This window comes from Peromyscus maniculatus, chromosome 9, assembly GCF_049852395.1.
Source record: "Peromyscus maniculatus bairdii isolate BWxNUB_F1_BW_parent chromosome 9, HU_Pman_BW_mat_3.1, whole genome shotgun sequence".
Lineage (NCBI taxonomy): Eukaryota > Metazoa > Chordata > Mammalia > Rodentia > Cricetidae > Peromyscus > Peromyscus maniculatus.
This window is the reverse complement of record NC_134860.1, coordinates 420,797-439,393: the sequence shown is the minus strand read 5'-3', so window position 1 is coordinate 439,393 and position 18,597 is coordinate 420,797. Positions and strand designations below refer to the sequence as shown.

At 40.4% G+C, this 18,597-nt stretch overlaps 1 protein-coding gene and 1 pseudogene across 2 annotated transcripts in view; one reads left to right on the top strand and one right to left on the bottom strand.

Annotated features, from left to right (window-relative positions):
- Positions 1-18,597, bottom strand: part of Dennd6a (DENN domain containing 6A) — a 49,401-nt gene that overhangs the window by 3,107 nt on the left and 27,697 nt on the right. The window contains exons 12-19 of one of the 2 annotated variants that reach the window (XM_076544096.1): positions 14,840-14,934; positions 12,000-12,065; positions 11,673-11,737; positions 9,781-9,870; positions 2,247-2,300; positions 2,032-2,141; positions 1,546-1,674; positions 198-272 (exon numbers count right to left, since the gene is read on the bottom strand). In XM_076544096.1, coding sequence (XP_076400211.1) covers positions 236-272; positions 1,546-1,674; positions 2,032-2,141; positions 2,247-2,300; positions 9,781-9,870; positions 11,673-11,737; positions 12,000-12,065; positions 14,840-14,934 — 646 coding nt within the window. In that variant the 3' untranslated portion in view covers positions 198-235. The remainder of the gene's footprint in view (positions 1-197; positions 273-1,545; positions 1,675-2,031; positions 2,142-2,246; positions 2,301-9,780; positions 9,871-11,672; positions 11,738-11,999; positions 12,066-14,839; positions 14,935-18,597) is intronic. The other variant, XM_076544095.1, reaches the window with a different exon arrangement.
- Positions 17,942-18,335, top strand: LOC102918686 (ubiquitin-like protein 5 pseudogene; annotated as a pseudogene).

The window sequence follows — 18,597 nt, the reverse complement described above, 5'->3', positions numbered from 1 at the left end:
GTGATCAGAATAATTTGAAATCACTGTGATCTGTTTGAGTGATCAAATACTTCTAGTGAGATCTACCATCAATTGTCCAATCTCAAATTTTTTCTAAAAAGTTACTCCGTACATAGTAAGAGTCAGCTCAGATGAGAAAAACATTTTCACAAAAAGGTCCATTGTATTATTATATCTTCATCTCTTTAGTTACATACCAACTTATTTTTAAGCTTCAACACAAGGTCTACTGTTTCTACTTCTGTATGTTTCTGGATCCAGAGAAGGAGGTCCTAGACAGTAAGAAAATTCCAAATTGGTACATACTCAAAAAATACTCGAACCTCTTTGTCTCAACCAGTGAGACCAGTGGAAAGGAAGGACAAGATGGGAAGGAAGACAGGGCATACAACTCCAACACAGCAGGACAGTGCAGAGGGAAATTTTACAAAAATCTTAAAACTACTAAGGAGATCACTTTTAACATTAGCCAAAACAATTGTAAACAAAACTTAAGAAAACTCCTTTCTGAGGTGGCCCTTTGTCAAGAGGGAAAACGAAACAGCAGCTCAATGCAATAAATACTAATCTTTCCTTATTATAACAGTAATTTATAAGGAATTTTTAGCTAACAAGTCAAGACAACCAAATGTGAATACATTACTCTATATAAATTTTGTATCTTCAAATAAAATTTTCATAGGGCTTACTTGTGGCTGCTTTTATCATGGTATTTGTCTAAAAGCCACAGTCACTAGGAGTTTATGATTAGGAAAGATAACATTGTGACCAGCCCACCTCAACATTTAAAGTGAAATACAACAGAAAGTGAGATTGTAGCATCTCAAGAAGCTTCCTTTGAAGTAGGCTGGTGTGAGTTACAGGTGTAAAATGCAGCCCAACCACGTGAACGAAACTGTCAGCACTAACTGGAGATGGTGACTAAGTCACACTGGAAACAGCTGGAGCCACACAGCAGGGGCGGGAGTCCTGATCCCAGGTGCACTCTGCTTTATAGATTTGCCAATTTCTGTGGTATAATACTCCCACTGCAGGTGACTTCATGCTACTAACTGAGGTCTGAACACAGAACTGGGAAGAGAGGTGCACAATTAGTTCATGTAGACCAAAAGCAGAGTACAGCACTCCATGGCTTCACAACTTAAGGTGGTGCACACTGAGGCAAGCTCACTAAATCCTCAACCACAGCTGCAGCATAAAGCAGATCACAACACCCCCACCTCGAAGAATTTTTGTGATAATTAAGAGAGCCCTGACTCATAGGACAAGATATGAGCACATTAGCTATGAGTACTATTTATAATAATAAAGTGGGGCTTGGTGGAGAAAGGCATTACTGCCAAGCCAGACACCCTAGTTTAGACCTGGGACCCTCATGGTAAGAGAGAACTGATTCATGAAAGCTGTCCTCTGACCTCCACACTCACACTATAACATGCATACATGCACACATACACACACACACAAAATAAGTAAATGTATTAAAGTGGATTCTAAGTATTATTTTCAAACTCTAAAAATATTTTTTGTACTCTTAATACTTGCATCATACTAACACACTGTTTTCTAACCTCTTCACAAAGAGCTTCTAGATGGAGTGCCTCCAATTTTTGGGTCATTTCTTTCCGACGGGTCTTGAACCAGCCATCAAAATTAGGAGACTTTAGAAATTGCCTACAAAAATAAATTTTAAAAAAGGCAAAGTTTAGTTAATACTTATTTCTTCTTTCAATAACCCCTCTTAAAAACAAGACAACAAACAAATAAAACAAAAAATAAACAAACAAACCCACCCAAGGTCTCAAGTAACCCAGGTAAGCCTCAAACTTGCTATGAAGCTGAGGATGACATTTAACTCTGGATCCTCTTGACTCTCCCTCCCAAGTGTTTGGATTACAATGTGCCACCATGCTAGCCTTTCATTTCTTTCTTATAGTTCAGAGATACATGCTACCTGAATAATCTAGGTTTTACAACTAGTTTTTTAAGTAAAGATTCACAGGTAGGTGGAAAATAAGTAAAGTGATTAACCGGTAAAGTCCAATCCAATCTCCCTTTATTCCAGATGTGAGCTGAGGCCCCGTTTTTTCAAGTGTTTTCATAAATTCTTCTGGAAGGAACTGTCTTAACTGGGGTGGACTCTAGAAAACAAGGCATTCTACGTTTAGAGATAAGGAACCGCTCTATTCAAAGAAGGAAATTATAGCTAGACAACTCAAAGAGGAAAGTGCTTGACTAGCACATACCTTCCATGGAGAAATACTTTTCTGCAAAGGCATCAAGCTTGCCACATATCTTTCCTAAAGCCAAAATAAATAAATAAATAAATAGATAGATAGATAGATAGATAGATAGATAGATAGATAGATAGATAGATATAGATAGATAGACAGATGAATGAATGAATGAATGTTAGTTCTTACACAGTCTTACTTAAGGGTCTTACATTTTAATAAAATGGTTTTCTAAGTCATACTAGGACATACACATACACACACACTTTTTTTTTCCACACAGTTTTCAGGTTTATAACTCCCTACTATAGGTAGTTCATAAAAACTAGAATTTCTCTTCCCCACAGTAGGTTACAAAAATCTCATCTTCCCTGGCCTTGCTGACCATGACTTCTCTACTCTAGCTTGTCTACAAGGAGTGGTTAAGACCTCCATTTCTGTCAGAAAAAGTCTCAATCACACCTGCAAAGAAAGGATCTGACAGACAGGCTTTGCTGATGGTCACCACTCAGTATGATAGCATCGGACCAGAACATGCACTCTTTTTGCCAATAACATTTGGACACAGATATACATGCTTCAATCATGCTTATGCAATGAAGTCTCTGTAGCAATCCAAAGGACATGGGCTAAAGAGTTTCAAGATAGCAGAATACATGACATTTATAGTGGGTGGCACATTCAGAGACATATTGCAAGCTCTATGTCTCTTCCTCCATACCCTACCCCACCCCACCCTACCCTATCTATCTATCTATCTATCTATCTATCTATCTATCTATCTATCTATCTATCATCTACCTATCCTCTTTGTAATGTTTTGTATAATAAACCAACTAACATGAATGTTTCCCTGAGTCTCTCAAAATAAATGAGTAGATTCTGAAGAAGGGATTATGGGATTTACAGTGGATCAGTACTAAGCACAGACTGGAGCGTGGGACTGGCATCTAACATGGAGTAGAGCAAACTCAAGAATCCAGCCCTCAGCATTTGGCATCTGAAGCTATCACCAGGTATAGTGTCAGAATTGAATTAGAAGATACCTTGCTGGTATCTACTGCAGAGCTGACTGCTTGGTGGTGAGGTAAAAAACTGCATACCTCATGGAGTCACAGAAGTGATAGATCTTGTGAGTATGTTGAAGGAAAAAGTGATCCACAGTGGTTTTTTTAAAAAATATTTTTAAGTTATTACATTCATTTATTTACTGTGTGTTTCTCTTGGCACATGTGCATGCAAGTGCACATGCATATGCATGGCATGTATGTGGAAATAAGTGCTCTTCCCTTCTATCATGTAGATCTCAGGGATCTAGGATGGAACTCAGATTGTGAGGCTTGGCAGCAAGTGCCTTTCCTCAATGAGCACCTTGACAAGCTGAATCTGAATTATTCCATCATGTTCCTTCAATAATTTCACCATTTCCTACAAAAGACTGCTCCAGTTAAACTGACTTGGAAAGTCATGTTTCAACAAAATTTAACCAAGACGTGGATACTCAAAACAGGTTACTTTTCCTTTGTTCCAAGATTGGTGGCTTGCTGTACTGCACAAGCTGATTTTGAACTCATGGGCTCAAGTGATCTTCCACCTTAGCTTCCCAAGTAACTGAGACATGACACTGTGTCCAGTTCTTATCTTCACTTGTTTAAAATTATTTATGTGTGAGTGCATGGTCCATATGGGCTTGTGTACCAGAGCACACACATGGAAGTCAGAGGACAACTCTGCGGGTTGGTTCTCCCCTTCCACCTTTACATGTGACTGAACAAGTTGTCAGGCTTGTGCAGCAAATGCCTTTCCTTCGGAGCTCTCTCACCAGCTCTTGTTTGGTTTGTTCAAACAGGGTCTTGCTGTGTACTCCTGGCTATCCTTGAAATCATGATCTTCCTGTCCCCACACCAATTGTTGGAATTACAGGACTATGCTCTTCTATCTAAACTCAGATATATTTTTAAGGTTTATTTTTTATTTATGTGTGTGTGCAGGCACATGCACATTCATACTCATGGACACCAGAAGCCTGGTGTTAAATGCCCTCAAGTTAGAATTACAGGTGGTTTTGAGCCTCTGGAAATGGGTGCTGGAACAGATATCGGGTCCTCTCTGCAAGAGCAGCAAGTTCCCCTAACTGCACAGCATCTCTCCAGCCCCTTATAATTTGAATGACAATAGTTAACTGTGTTGACTATGTCAGAAAATATACTTAACACTTTAAATGCTTCATCTCTGGTAATCCTTGAAACCACGATTTGTGAAAGTAACTACTGGGAAACTGAAGCTTCAAAAAGCTAAACAGCCTGACCAGACTCATTTTTTGAACTTGAATTCAGATATACTTGATATTCCCTCACTTTTCTTTCTTTTATTGTTGCTATTTATTTAAATATTTTTAAGATTATAATTACATCCCTTTCATCCTTCCAAACCTTCCATATAACCACAAGCCCACTGTCTCTTCACATTCATGGCTTCTCGAACTGCGTGCGCGCGTGAGTGCCTGCGTGCGTGCGTGCGTGTGTTTATGTGTGTGTGTGTGTGTGTGTGTGTGTGTGTGTGTGTGTGGTCTCTCACATACGTGAATATAACCTGCTCTGCCTGTATAATGTTACTTGTCTGTGTGTTTTCAGGGCTGACCTTTTGGTATTGGATAGCCAATGGTGAGCTCTTCCCAGGGAAGACTTTCTCCCACTCTCAGCATTTCTTAGCTGGCTGGAGTTTCTGTCTAGGTCGAAGCCTCACGAACTTTCCCCTTCTATGTGAGCATGCCTATTGCTGCCATCACTGCTCAGGTCATGTTTCGGCAGCCATGGTGGTGAGACTTCATGGGTATAGCTTCTGATATTTCTAAGATACAATCTCACAGAAAACTTCCTTTTTCTCTGGATCTTACAAACATTCCATTCCCTTTCCCACAATAATCCCTAAACCCTCAGTGTAGGCACTGTGCTGTGGATTTATCAGTTGGAACTGGACTCTAAAACTCTGCATTTTGGGCCGGGCGGTGGTGGCGCACGCCTTTAATCCCAGCACTCGGGAGGCAGAGGCAGGCGGATCTCCGTGAGTTCAAGGCCAGCCTGGTCTCCAAAGTGAGTTCCAGGAAAGGCGCAAAGCTACACAGAGAAACCCTGTCTCGAAAAACCAAAAAAAAAAAAAAAAAAAACTCTGCATTTTGATTGGCTTTGCTGTTGTTTGAGACAGCATCTAACCCACAGCCCTGGCTGGCTTTCAGCTTGTGACAGCCCTTCTGCTCCGGCGTCCTGAATGCTGGGAGGGACCACAGGAGTGAGTGACCAGGCCCGGCTCAGTCTGTGCTCTTGTGTACCAAAAAAAGTTGATCTACTTAAACAAGGTGTCTTATTTGTTTGATTCTAGGTATCAAATCCAAGGTCTCACCACCAATTCTTATTGTACCACTGAATTACATCCCCAACACAACACAGGTTTAAATGAATCAAAATTCGATCTCCAAATGAAGAAAGAATACTTTTTTCTAAAATGGACAACAAAGATCTTCAGGTTGCTTTTGTATCTTCATAGATTCTGTTAATAATGACATAAAAGCAATGATACAATCTCCAGACCAAGCTATTGTGATACTGCCTATATTTATATGTCAGTCCACTAAATTCCTTAGAATGGCTCTATTAGTCATTTACTCAATAAATAGTTAAAAGTCTACCCTACATCAGACTGCGGGAGTGCTAAGGAACAAGACACACATAGTTCCCTTTGTCATAGAGTTATTTATTTTCTTGGATGTGGTATCAAATTCTGTTCAAGAAAATAGTATCAGTCAGACATGGTAGCACATGTCTTTAATCCCACAACTTGAGAGGCAGAAGCAGATCTCTGTGAGTTGGAGGCCATCCTGATCTATACAGTGATTTCTAGGCAGCCAAGACTACATAGTGAGACGCTATCTCAAACAAAACAACAAACAAACAAAAAAACGTATTAGAAGAAGAAACTCCAAGGTGACCTTTTAAAGTACAAAATGCAGGCATTATATAAAATCTCACAACAGTAGTTCAGTAGATGTGTGTACCAGGACTATGTACTCCCTGGGCCAACTTGGGCCAAAGTACAGCACACTGCCCTGCACTAACCCTGACCAGGCAGAGGTAGCCACCCCGGGGTCCATGTCATAGAGCAGCCTGTGCACCAAAACTTGCAGGATTGCTGACATACTTCAGCAATAAGGGAAACAGGAACTTAGCTCCAGCCTTGGTTTCTATTTATAGGGGTGATAGGGAAAAAGACTTCCAGGGGCTTAGTATGAATCTGAATCTAGGAGTGCCACAAGTTCTCACTATAGCAGATTCCTTACTCCCTCCTGAAACAGATCCCCACATCACTGGAGCAGATAAGAGCTCCTAGTCTGAGAAAGATGGTATTTAAGAGAAGGGAAGAAGCTGAAAAACAAACATGAAGGGAGCCATAAATTAGATATGGGGTTGGCTGATTCATCCAGAAAATATCCTCCTCGACCCCACTCAAGAAGTTCCTCCTGAAAAACCCAGTATGAGAAACAGCAGCTTCTCAGTATGAGAAACAGCAGTACTATGGTGGAAGAGGCATTTTCTCGGCAGCTTTTCTGGGTATTTCTTCCTCTTTGCTGCATCTGACACCCTCCACTGGTCATTTCTGATGAAAAGCTGGATCCAGCTTTGCCCACCTAGTGGGGATTTATATCTGGGTCTGTGACAGCTAACACAAACCTAACCTGAATCCTTGGGTGTCTGCATCACTTGTAATTATTTGTTCTATGAATGCTGCACATACATAAATTCATAGAACGATCACCAAAGCCAGGTGTGGTGGCGCACGCCTTTGATCCCAGCATTTGGGAGGCAGAGGCGGGAGGATCTCTATGAGTTCTAGACCAGCCAAAGCTATATAGAAAGGCACTGTCTCAAAAATCAAACAAAAAACAATCACCAAAAACATTTATAATACCTAGAGGATAAACTGGTATGCATGTTGGACTTGTTAATATCTAATGTAGCACTTGGCAGTAAATTGTCTTTGGATAAGTGACATAAGTATCTACTAAAAATAGCTTCACTACACTAAAGTGTACATAGTAATTTAAAAATTAATTCAATTGAAACACTTCAGTTCCTAAAGAATGAGTAACACTGATACTAAAATCACTACATTAAGGGGGTTCTGTGGTTGGATATAAAGTATCCTGCCAAAAAGATTCCTATGTTGAAGGCTTGGTTCTCTAACTGGTGATGAAATTGAGAGGTAATTGGATCATGAAAGTACTAAATTCATTAGTGGGTTAATCCACTGCTGAGTTTGTATGGAATGGGCTATTAATGAAGTAGGCCATGGCTAGAGGTCACTAACAACACAACTCTGAATATACACCCTGGCCCTGGCCCCTTCTCATGAAGTGGGCAGCCTGTGTTACAAGTTCACATTGCTGTGATAGTCTACCTTGTCTCATGCCTAAAACAATAGCAATAGGCTAACCTTTTACTCGTCTCTAAAATTATGAGTCAAAATAAATCCTCTTCTTTAACTTTTTTTTCCAGGAATTTGTCACAGTGATAAAACATCTGAATAATACAAGGTTTATTGTTGTGGGATATTTGTACACTGTGTGAAGATGTATTGCTGTGATTGGTGTAATAAAAACCTGAATGGTCAACAGCCAGGCAGGGTATAAGCAGGACTTCCAAGCAAAGAGAGGAAACAGGAGGTGCAAGATGGAAGAGAGGTAACACCATGTGGCAGAACACAGATTAACATAAATGGGTTAATTTAAGATATAAGAGCTAGTTGCAACAAGCCTAAGCTAAAGGCCAAGCTTTCATAATTAATAATAAGTCTCCATGTTGTTATTTGTGGGCTGGCAGTCCTGATGAAAAAGGACTTCTACAATTTGTGTAAAACATTGTGGCTATATGGTGATACAACTTTAATAATGTATTTAATGGGCTTTGGGGTACCTAGTAAACACTACACTTGTCCAGGTATGGTGGCACACACATGTAATCAGATTCCATGGCAGTCAAGGCTAAGGACCAAAGGAAAGACAGAGGGAAGGAAGAGAGGGAGGGACTACACTTGACTAATGGTTCTTAAGTAACAAATACTAATGAGGATATAGCCACATGCTCCACTGGGCAGTTGATAAACTAACCTGATTCTGCTTTTGCAAAACAAGGCCTTTTGTTGTTGTTGTTGTTTTATTTTTTTGTTTTGTTTTCTGAGATAGGTTTTCTGTGTATAACAACCCTGGCTGTCCTGGAACTCACAGAGATCTGCCTGCCTTTGCCTTCCAAATGCTCAGATTAAAGGCATGTGCCACCATGCTCAGCTCTTTTTTGTGCTGATGTTTTTTTTTGTTTTTGAGGCAGGATGGCACTGTGAGATCTTGATTGTATTCTAATTTTCAATAACCCTCCCATTGCTGTCTCTCAAGTGCTGGGACAGTAATGTTCCACTTCAGTATCTGACTGTTAGGTAATCACCTTGGATGATCAATCAGTTTATTAGAGGCAGCTAGCTGGTATCTTGTATTTTTTATCACCTAGAATAATGGATTTAATCTTCTTTGTGCTTAATTTTCTCATCTGTTAAAATCAGCAGTTATAGTGTTGGGGCTATAGCTCAGTGGTAGAGTATTTGCTTTGCATGTGCAAGGCCTTGGGATCAATCCCAGCACCACCCTCCTTCATTACTGTGCATGCCCCACTCCCATCAGTTTAATTCTGTGCATTCTGTGTGGTTGAATAATAATCAGGGACTCGTGTATTTACATATTTGGTCCCAGCTGGTGAAACTGGGAAGTTTGGGAAGGATTAGGAGGTGTGGCCTTGTTGGTGGAGGTGTGTCACTAGGGGTCAACTGAAGTTTCAAAAGCCCATGGCATTCCCAATTAGCTCTCTCTGCTTCATGACTGTGGATCAAGACTTAAGACTCTCAGCTACTGCTCCAGCACCATGCCTGCCTGCATGCTGCCATGCTCCCCTCCGTGATGGTCATGAACTCTAACCCTCTGCAACTATAAGCTCCAATAAACTCTTTCTTCTATAAGTTGACTTGATCATCGTCTCTTATCACAGAAATAGAAAAGCAACGCAGACAATTGTATGTCTATTTAAAAAATGGGAAGTAAAAAGGAATAAAATTTTATCAAGTCAAAAAATTGTATCAGTATCTCAATCAAGACTTATAACATGTGACAATCCTTTAAGAAGCCCACAGCCATATTCTTAGGGGTATCTTTCTGAGTGCTATTCTTTCTCCCTTAATCCTAGTGCTTGAAATATATATTAAAGGTCTTTTAATAAACTCCAACCCTACTTAAAAAATGTCACAACAAACTTGAAAGGTATTTAGGGACCATAGAACCAGCCACATGTGGACAAGCAAACTGAGGATCAATGACTTACCTAAGGGAATGAGAACAAAGAATCCAGGTCTCTCATAAATAACTTTTAAATCAATAAACACATTAACTGGTAAATCATAGAACTTACAATACAGAGGACAGAAATCACATTTATTAAGATTAATAACTTACTAATGGAATGATGAAACTTTGTGTCAGTTCCAAAAAATAGCGTCGGAGAATAACACTTTGAGCCTCAGAAGGACGTTTCTGCTGTACACCCTTGAGAGAAGACAGAAGCCCATATGTTAATGTTCGGGAATGTAAGATAATGACCAAGTCCAACTGCTTTGTAAACAGGCATTTAAATTTAATACCAATCAACAACCAATAAAAAAAACAAACCCTAGAATGTTATCGAAAAATAACTTAATTAGAAGTTCATTTTGTAAAACTGTAAAAGGAAGTTTTAGCTAGAGGCTAGGGAGTCGGGGTGGGGAGGGGAAGGCTGATCTTTCTGTAACTGTACTAAGTTACAGCCGGAGAGCAGCAAGCAGTTTTGGTGTGTTATTATTGTACAGTAGGGTGGCCACAGAACAATTACATACTACATATCTCAAAAACATAAAAGGAAGGAATATAAATGTGTCACCACAAAAAAATTATAAATGTTTGAAGAAATGGGTACATTTAACCAGCCTTAAGCATTACAGAATGTATGTACATATATAATAGTACTGTACTGATACATATAATTTGCTTTTATCACTCAAACATAAATTTGAGACCCTATAGATTTATTAATATCATTTATCCCATACTTAAGAGCATCAGTTCACAGTGAAAAATAATCTTTATTTTGCATATGCTGTATTAATACAACTGACATCTTTAAAAAATACTTTCTCTTACTGTTAGATGCTACAGACAATTTACAACAATGTCTAAGTTTCCAGACTGACTTGTTTTTCTATAGCTACAAAACCAATACTCAAGTCTATGACTACTGCTGCACTGGTGTCTTGATTATGTGTGCATGCACCTTACCAACTAAGCCATCTCTGCAGCTCCTAGTCTTTTGATTTTTTTCAATTAAAAATCTTTATTACCCTTACTTGTGTATATGGGTGCATGTGCATATATGTACCAAGGAGTGCTTGTACACATCAGAGTACAGCTTGCTGGAGTCAGTTCTCTCTTTCTCGCATTGGCTCCTGGGAGTGAACTCAGGTTTATGCATTTATTTTGCGTGCGGCAGTGTATGTGTATGATTCGGGAGGTGGGAAGTGGCACACATGGACAACAGCAAAGTGTTTGGAGTTAGCTTCTCCTCTCTCTGACATCAGGTGGGTCCCAGAGATTAAACTCAGGCTGGCAGCCTGGCAGCCAACACCTTCACCTCTCGAGCCATCTCGCCAGCACTATCTATTTTTGAGACGAGGACTCACTATTTAGCCAGGCTGGTCTAGAACTTAAGCTTGTCCTATTTCAGTTGCCTAGTGTTGGTATTACAGGGATGAGCCATGACATCCAGACCTAAAGCTTGGACTGAAAAGTAATACAGGGCTGAGGTATGTGAGGCAAAAAACAAAAGTTGTTCAGGGCTAGCAAGATGGCTCAGTGAATAAAGGCATTTTCCCCTGGAACTCACATAAAAGGTGGGAAGAGAGAATTGACACTACAATGGTTCCCTGACCCCTCCATCATGTAAGTGCATGCACGCACACGCACAGATTTTTTAATTTTTCAAAGAGAATCCAAGCCAAGGCACAATGGCACAGGCATGGAACACAGTATTTACGAGGTAGAAGCAGGAGGATTACAAGTTCATGCCTAGCAGTGAGTTCTAGGCAAACCAGGTGAGATTCTAGGTTAGGGATATGCCTCAATGGTAAAGCACTTGCCTAGCATGCATGAGGCCCTGGTTTAACCAGCAGTATTGTTTTTAAGAAGTGAAGTTCTATTTCACATTACTACACATAAAAACAAAAACAATCCCCCCCCCACACACACACACATTGCCTAACTAAATACTACAGACCTCAACAAGGAGATTTAAATTAATAATATGAGCAAGCAGTTACCTTCTGGAGTTGTTTTATGATCTCCTCATCTCTGTTTAGATATGGCTTGTAAGAGGTATAAACTCCTAAGAAAAGAAGATAGATAAACAGAAAAGCCCAACAACCTAGATGAGCACACACTTCAGATTAATAAGGTCTGGCTAGCAGGATGACTCAGCTGGGACAGGCACTGGCTATGCAGGCCTCACTGTGTGAGCTACACTCAGCCCTGCAATCCATGGAGGAAGGAGAGAAATGACTCCCAAATACTGTCCTCTGACCGCCACACATACACTACGACACTTGCATGCAGACATTCACAAGTATACACAAAATAAAAGTCAATACCAGGTTTAGAATCCAGAGTTTTTAGGTTCTTCAATTTTTTTACTTTAACTTGCTTAGGAATTTCACCTAAAAGAAAAAAAAAAACATAAAAACTCTTATAAACTGGACTGAAGATGTAACTTAATGATAGAATGTTTGCCTGGCATGCTCACCCTTAGCATCTCTTAGTCACATCACACATGCTACAGGACTCATATTTTGGCTCAAATGATTTTTCTGTAACAAAAACTAAATGCTGGGAGGGAAATAATTTAGAAATAAGTTCCATATTTCTCACAGTCGGTAGTTCTGGATAATAATGAAGATTATTATATAGTAATCTACATGTGCTCTTTTAAAATGAGAAGTGACAAGAACGCAGCAGTGCAGCAGGCTTCACTCTGCACTCTGATGCAGGAAACTTCATTAGGTCTAAGACACATCCTGAGCTCCAGGCCTAGTCACTAGTGGAGGGGCGGCAGGTGGGCTTAATCAAAACACACTGTGTGGATGCACAAAATTCTGAAACAACTCTTTAAAAACATCCAATAGATGCCAGGAAGCTCCATGAAAAGCTCACAAATGTGAGGAAACACACCGCAGTTCTATGATTATAAATATTTGATTTAAAAAGGGTTATTCAGTGTCTGATGTAACAGAGCACAAGAAGGGCTTAACATTAGCAGAGTCATCTTAATGCACCTTTGCGTGGTGTTTGCACATAAATCTTCTTGACTTAGAGCAAGTATTTTCTCTTTCTTCTTGTGAAAACACCAAATCCACTTTCTCATTACAAATGAGAAAGTTTCTAGTTTCTAGTAAGAGCCAATATAAACCAGTACTCTTGGTTTTTTCTTCCACAGACATTATTCTTAGGTTTTATTTTTCCATTTAGTACAAAGTGGATATTAGGTAAAACACAAAAAGAGCAACCTCTGCATCGGAACTAATTACCTTGCCGTATTAAAACCAAACACACATTTCTAGGATAATTATCAACTTCTGTGCCTAAGGGACACTCTGCTTTGCCTTGTCTTCCCTCCGAGACCTACAGGATATGCTTTTTCTGTAATTCTATAGATTCTGTCTGTTTGAGTTTTCAAGTCAGAATCCCCATCAGGGTTTTACACTGCACAACTTGTGTAGCATGTGCAGTAGGCCTGGCTCTGAATTCAAGAAGCCAAACTATATGCCCTAAGACAAGATTCATGATTGTAAAATTAAATCTGATTTCATGAATATGGCTCTAAATCCACAAGAAATAAAGGGGAAAACATATAATGAACTTCATCAAAACTAAAAAAGCTGGTGCATAAAAGGACTCTACCCAAAGAGTAAAAAGATAGTCCATAGAATGGTTCAAAATTTACAAAGCATGTCTGATAAGAGACCAGCACCCAGGCTTTTTCCCCCCCTTTTTGAGACAAGGTCTCACTATGAGAACGTGCTAAGAACATCAGATTAGCCTCAAACTCATAGAGATCTGCTTACTTCGGCCTCCCAATTGCTGGGGCGCTGGCATTAAAGACATTTGCCAAAATGTCCAGCTTCCCTATGGTGATTTTTAAGACAAGTTTATCAGTTCATACTATGTCACTAATGGTTTCTGGCAAAAGTTTCCTACCTCTATCCCTAAGGGAACCTTTTTCATAAAAAGCAAAGTATTGTATTATAGTCAATCAGACAGTCTAGATTAGTAAAAACCAAACTGATGATAAGTATAAAAATAAAAAACTTAAAAACCTCCCATGTCTTTTGTGAGTAGAGTAACTGCTGTTCTTTGAACTGTCATTTGTATCTCTAAACAAACTAATGTATTGACGGGAGCATGACAATGTTAGGGGTATCATTAAATTGGCATTTAAATTAAACATCCAGTCTCAGAATGCATTTATTCATGTAATCAACACTTACTAACCTAATACTAGATGTCTTTTTCTCAAGGAAAGCACAAACATGTGAGGACTTCCTTAGTCAATACAATGCACAAGACTACACAACATTTCTCTTAAGATCTACCTGAAAGGGTGGGGGTGGGGGTGGGGGGGTGGTGGTGGTGGTGGTGGTGGTGGTGGTGGTGGTGGTGGTGGTGGTGGTGCACGCCTTTAATCCCAGCACTCGGGAAGCAGAGGCAGGCGGATCTCTGAGTTCGAGGCCAGCCTGGTCTCCAAAGCGAGTTCCAGGAAAGGTGCAAAGCTACACAGAGAAACACTATCTCGAAAAACCAAAAAAAAAAATCTACCTGAGAATTTCATGCCAAGTCTGAAATAATTATAGCTTTTTGTTGTTTTTGAGACAGAGTTTCTCTATGTTAACAGCCCTGGCTGTCCTAGAACTTGCTCTGTAGACCAGTCTGTCCTGCAACTCAGAGATCTGCCTGCCTCTGCCTCCTGAGCGCTGGGATTAGAGCCGTGCGCCACCACTGTCCAGCCTTTCTGTCCTTATTTTGAGACAGGGTCTCCATTCTATAGCTCATGCTGTCCTGGAATTATGTAGTCCAGGCTGGCTTTGAACTCAAAATCCTCCTGCCTCAGTCTCCAGAGTGCTGGGATTATACATAGGCACTATGACTTCTGGCTATCATTTAGTTTTATATAAGACTTTCCTCGAGCAAAGTAGAATTTCCAGTTGTACTGGCTTATAAAATAAAAGGCTTAGTTTCCCTGGGCTTTATAACAATGCTTTTGGGCAAGGGCATATGCCCATTTTAGTGAGAAGCTGTAACTCTCCTCCAAAGGCTCTTCTCTAGGCTATCTCCAAGAATGTTGCCAATAATATAAACAGCAAGAGACAAACACAAGGGGAGATACAAGTAAGTGCCCATCCCATCACACACTGTAAACACCAAGTAGACACATTACCCGCAGGTTTAAGATCTCCTATTCGAATAATGTGTGGCCAGTGCTGTAGCGTCTTAGCAAAAAAGGGGTTGGTTACTCCTAAGATGACTGAGGGCCTGGATAAAAATGAGACAAAATAAAAAGGTGCAAAACAAAAAATTAAAAAGAATGTTAAATCACCAAAGAATAAGTGACAGTTTCTGAGTGGACAATATATAGAATATTGTTCCCTTTACTTGGTTTATTACATATCAACATAACAGGTAACATATTCAGTATTAGACACATGAATATAAAAAGATATGATACGATTATTTTTATTAGATTTATTCATTTTATTTTGTGTGAGCGTTTTGCCTACATGTGTGTCTATGCTTCACATGTATGCTTGGGACACTAGAAGACCAAATGAAGGCATCAGAGGCCCTGGAACTGGAGTTAAGGCTGTGAGTCACCATGTGGGTGCTGGGAACCATATCTGGGTCATCTGCAAGAGCAGCCAGTGCTTTTAACTGTGAGCCATCTCCCCAGTGCCCCCAAAACATGATTCTTAACACAGAATATAGGTATAGAGTTATACACACTCAATCATGATGCCAACAATTAAAGACACTGAAGAACAAAATGAGGATGAAGTGCACAGTAATCACAAGGAGAATCTATGGTCCGCCAGGGTTTTAAAAGGACAGACTCACCAAAGACACGATACAGACAAGACATGAAAGATGAGTAGTTTTCTGCCAAGTAAACAAGGGAGGGTACATGCCAAGCAATGAGGTGAGGTCAGTCTCTACCCAGAACTACACACATGGTAACAGGTACTTCAGCACTCCTGAGCAGACTGGGGCAGATAACAGTTAAAGAAGAGTCAAGGCAGCACCGAGCATATACAATTAATATGTTATCTTGGGTTTTGTTTGTTTGTTTTGGTTTTTTGAGACAAGGTTTCTCTGTGTAGTCCTGGCTGTCCTGGAACTCACTCTGTAGACCAGGCTGGCCTCAAACTCAGAGATCTCCCTGCCTCTGCCTCTGCCTCTGCCTCCTGAGTGCTGGGATTAAAGGTGTGCACCACCACTGCCCAGCTAATGCTATCTCATGAGCAAAGAGCAGCCACAAAGAATCAAGTGGAGTTATACCACATAAAGGTTATAGATCACTGTAGGTATACTTTGGATGATGCCCTGTATGGAAGGGAGGCCTGGGGGAAAAGCCACAGTGAACAGAGAAAAACTGAAGTCTGAAGAGGGAACTATAGAAAGAAGATGATAAATAGGTGGAGAGATGTTTTAGGGTGATGAACTGACAGAAGTGAGTTATAAGAGTTGTTCTGGGCCATGTTAAGAAGACATAATACTATGTTTTGGACAACTAAGTCAAAACTAATACCACTTATGAAGAAAGTAATATAAGATTAGAACAAAAAAGAGGGAAATAAAATAAAATCAGTTAAACATGCTTAGTTTCAGATGCATTTACACATACGTGTGTGAAATGGGCATTGTGGTACATGCCTATAATCCCAGCACTTGGGAGGCAAAGGCAGTAGGATCAGTGGTTCAAGATCATCCTAAACTACATTATCAAGTTCAAGGACACCCTAATGTATAAGGCCAGTTCTAGGCCAACAGTGCTTGGGATTGAGATCTCATCTCAAAAAGAACGAACACATATACAGATGTAACGTTCTACACCACCAATAAGGTAGGTCTGGGTGTTGGAGAGATCTAAGGTACAAAGACATATTTCAGTCATTAGTATAGGATCTTTTAAGTTTTTGTTCCGTAGTTAGTCCAGAGTGGCCTTGAACTCACCTCAGTCTTCCTGCTCAGCCTCTCAGTACTGAGATTACAGGAGTGAACTACCATGACAAGTTAATATAGATTCTTTAAATTAATTACAATTAATTAAATATTAATTGTATGTGAGAGAACGAGCCCAGGAGAGAGCACAGGAGCATATGGGGGGAAGAGGAAGAGAGAGGCAGAGAGAGAGAGAGAGAAAGAGGAAGAGGGAGAGGAAGAGAGAAATGAAGATGCTCTTGTACCATGGCATGCTGGGGTGGGGGTGGTATCAGAAGAGTTTTCAGGAGTTGTTCTCTCCTTCCACCTTCCTGAAGCAGGGTCTTTCACTGTTTCTGTTGATGCAATGCACAGTCCAGGCTGGCTGGCGCACAGCTTCCAGGGGTTTCTCCTGTCTCTGCCTCCCAGCTAACTGCAGGAGAACTTAGACTACAGATGGATGCCACTGTGTCCAGTTGTGTACGTGGTGTTTGGGGCTTGAGCCTCAATTGACAGCTTGCATGGCAAGTGCTTTTACCTGCTTAGCCACCTCCTCAGCCTTAGTATAGGGTCGTAACAGAGACCATGGGTGCTGTTAAGGTTATATAGAAAATGATCTGTCTGAAAAAAGAACCCAGAAGACAATCTTTGATAACATCAACATTTAAGGGAAGAGCAGAGAAAGAAGTCTACACATAAAAATAAAATATACCACCAGACAGCCAGGAGACAGGAGGATCAAGGATTAAGATATTCTGAAGATAAGTGTGAAGTAGGTCTTCAATCCTACGCGAGGCTGAGGCACAGAGATCAAAAATTCAAGACCAGTCTGGGCTATGGATGGAGACTTTACCTTAAAAATGGCACATCTGCCATTCTCATAGTTGGAAGGTAGCACCAGGAGGCTCAGAAATTCAAGGCTAGCCTATAGTATATGAAAGCCTGTCTCAAAAATTTGTGCAGGCACATGCATGCATGTACACACACACACACACACACACACACACACACACGGGGGGGGGGGGGGGGGGGGGTGGCGCGGCAATGGAGTTCTTGTTCATTACCTCAAGCAATGAGCATAAAAAATGTTTACAAATTAAGAAGTTAGTCTCGGATTTAGAGGGATGGCTCAGAGGTTAAGAACACTGTCTGCCCTTTCAAAGCACTCAGGTTCATTTCCCAGCACCCACATGGCAGCTCACAACCATTTGTAACTCCAGTTCCAGGGGACCTGATGCCCTCTGGCCTCCATGGGCACTGCACACACATGGTGCATAGACATCCATGCAAACAAAACACTCATACACATAAAATAAAAATAAATTAAGAAAAAGAAATTCTGATTTGAGCTAGAAGTTGTGTCGATAAGTTCAAGGGGATTAGAGCTCCAGCCACAATGATTGAGGTGGTTTGCAACGACCATCTAGGAAAGAAAGTCCGCGTCAAGTGCAACACCAATGACACTATCAGGGACTTGAAGAAACCGATAGCGGCCCAAACTGGCACCCGTTGGAATACGATCGTTCTTAAAAAGTGGTACACAATTTTTAAGGACCAAGTGTCTCTGGGAGATTATGAAATCCATGATGGGATGAACCTGGAGCTTTATTACCAATAGACGGGAATTCCTTCTCCTTGTCTACCCTGCCTTCCTCTCCCACCCTTGTTTGACACTGGTATAGATGCCCATTTCTAATGATTCACATGAATAAAAACTTCAATGCTGAAAAAAAAAAAAAGCACTTGGGAGGCAGAGGCAGGTAGATTTCTGTGAGTTTGAGGCCAGCCTGCCTGGTCTACAAGGTGAGTTCCAGGATAGCCAGGGCTATACAGAGAAATCCTCTCTCAAAAAAAAAAAAAAACAAACAGCCAAACAACCCCCCCAAAACAGGAAGTTTGCCTGCACCAGACACTGTGACATTAACAGAAAATCAAGAAGTATAGGAATTAAATGGAAATTATTTTTCCCTTTAAAACTTTAGCTAAGAAAAGAAGATAAGC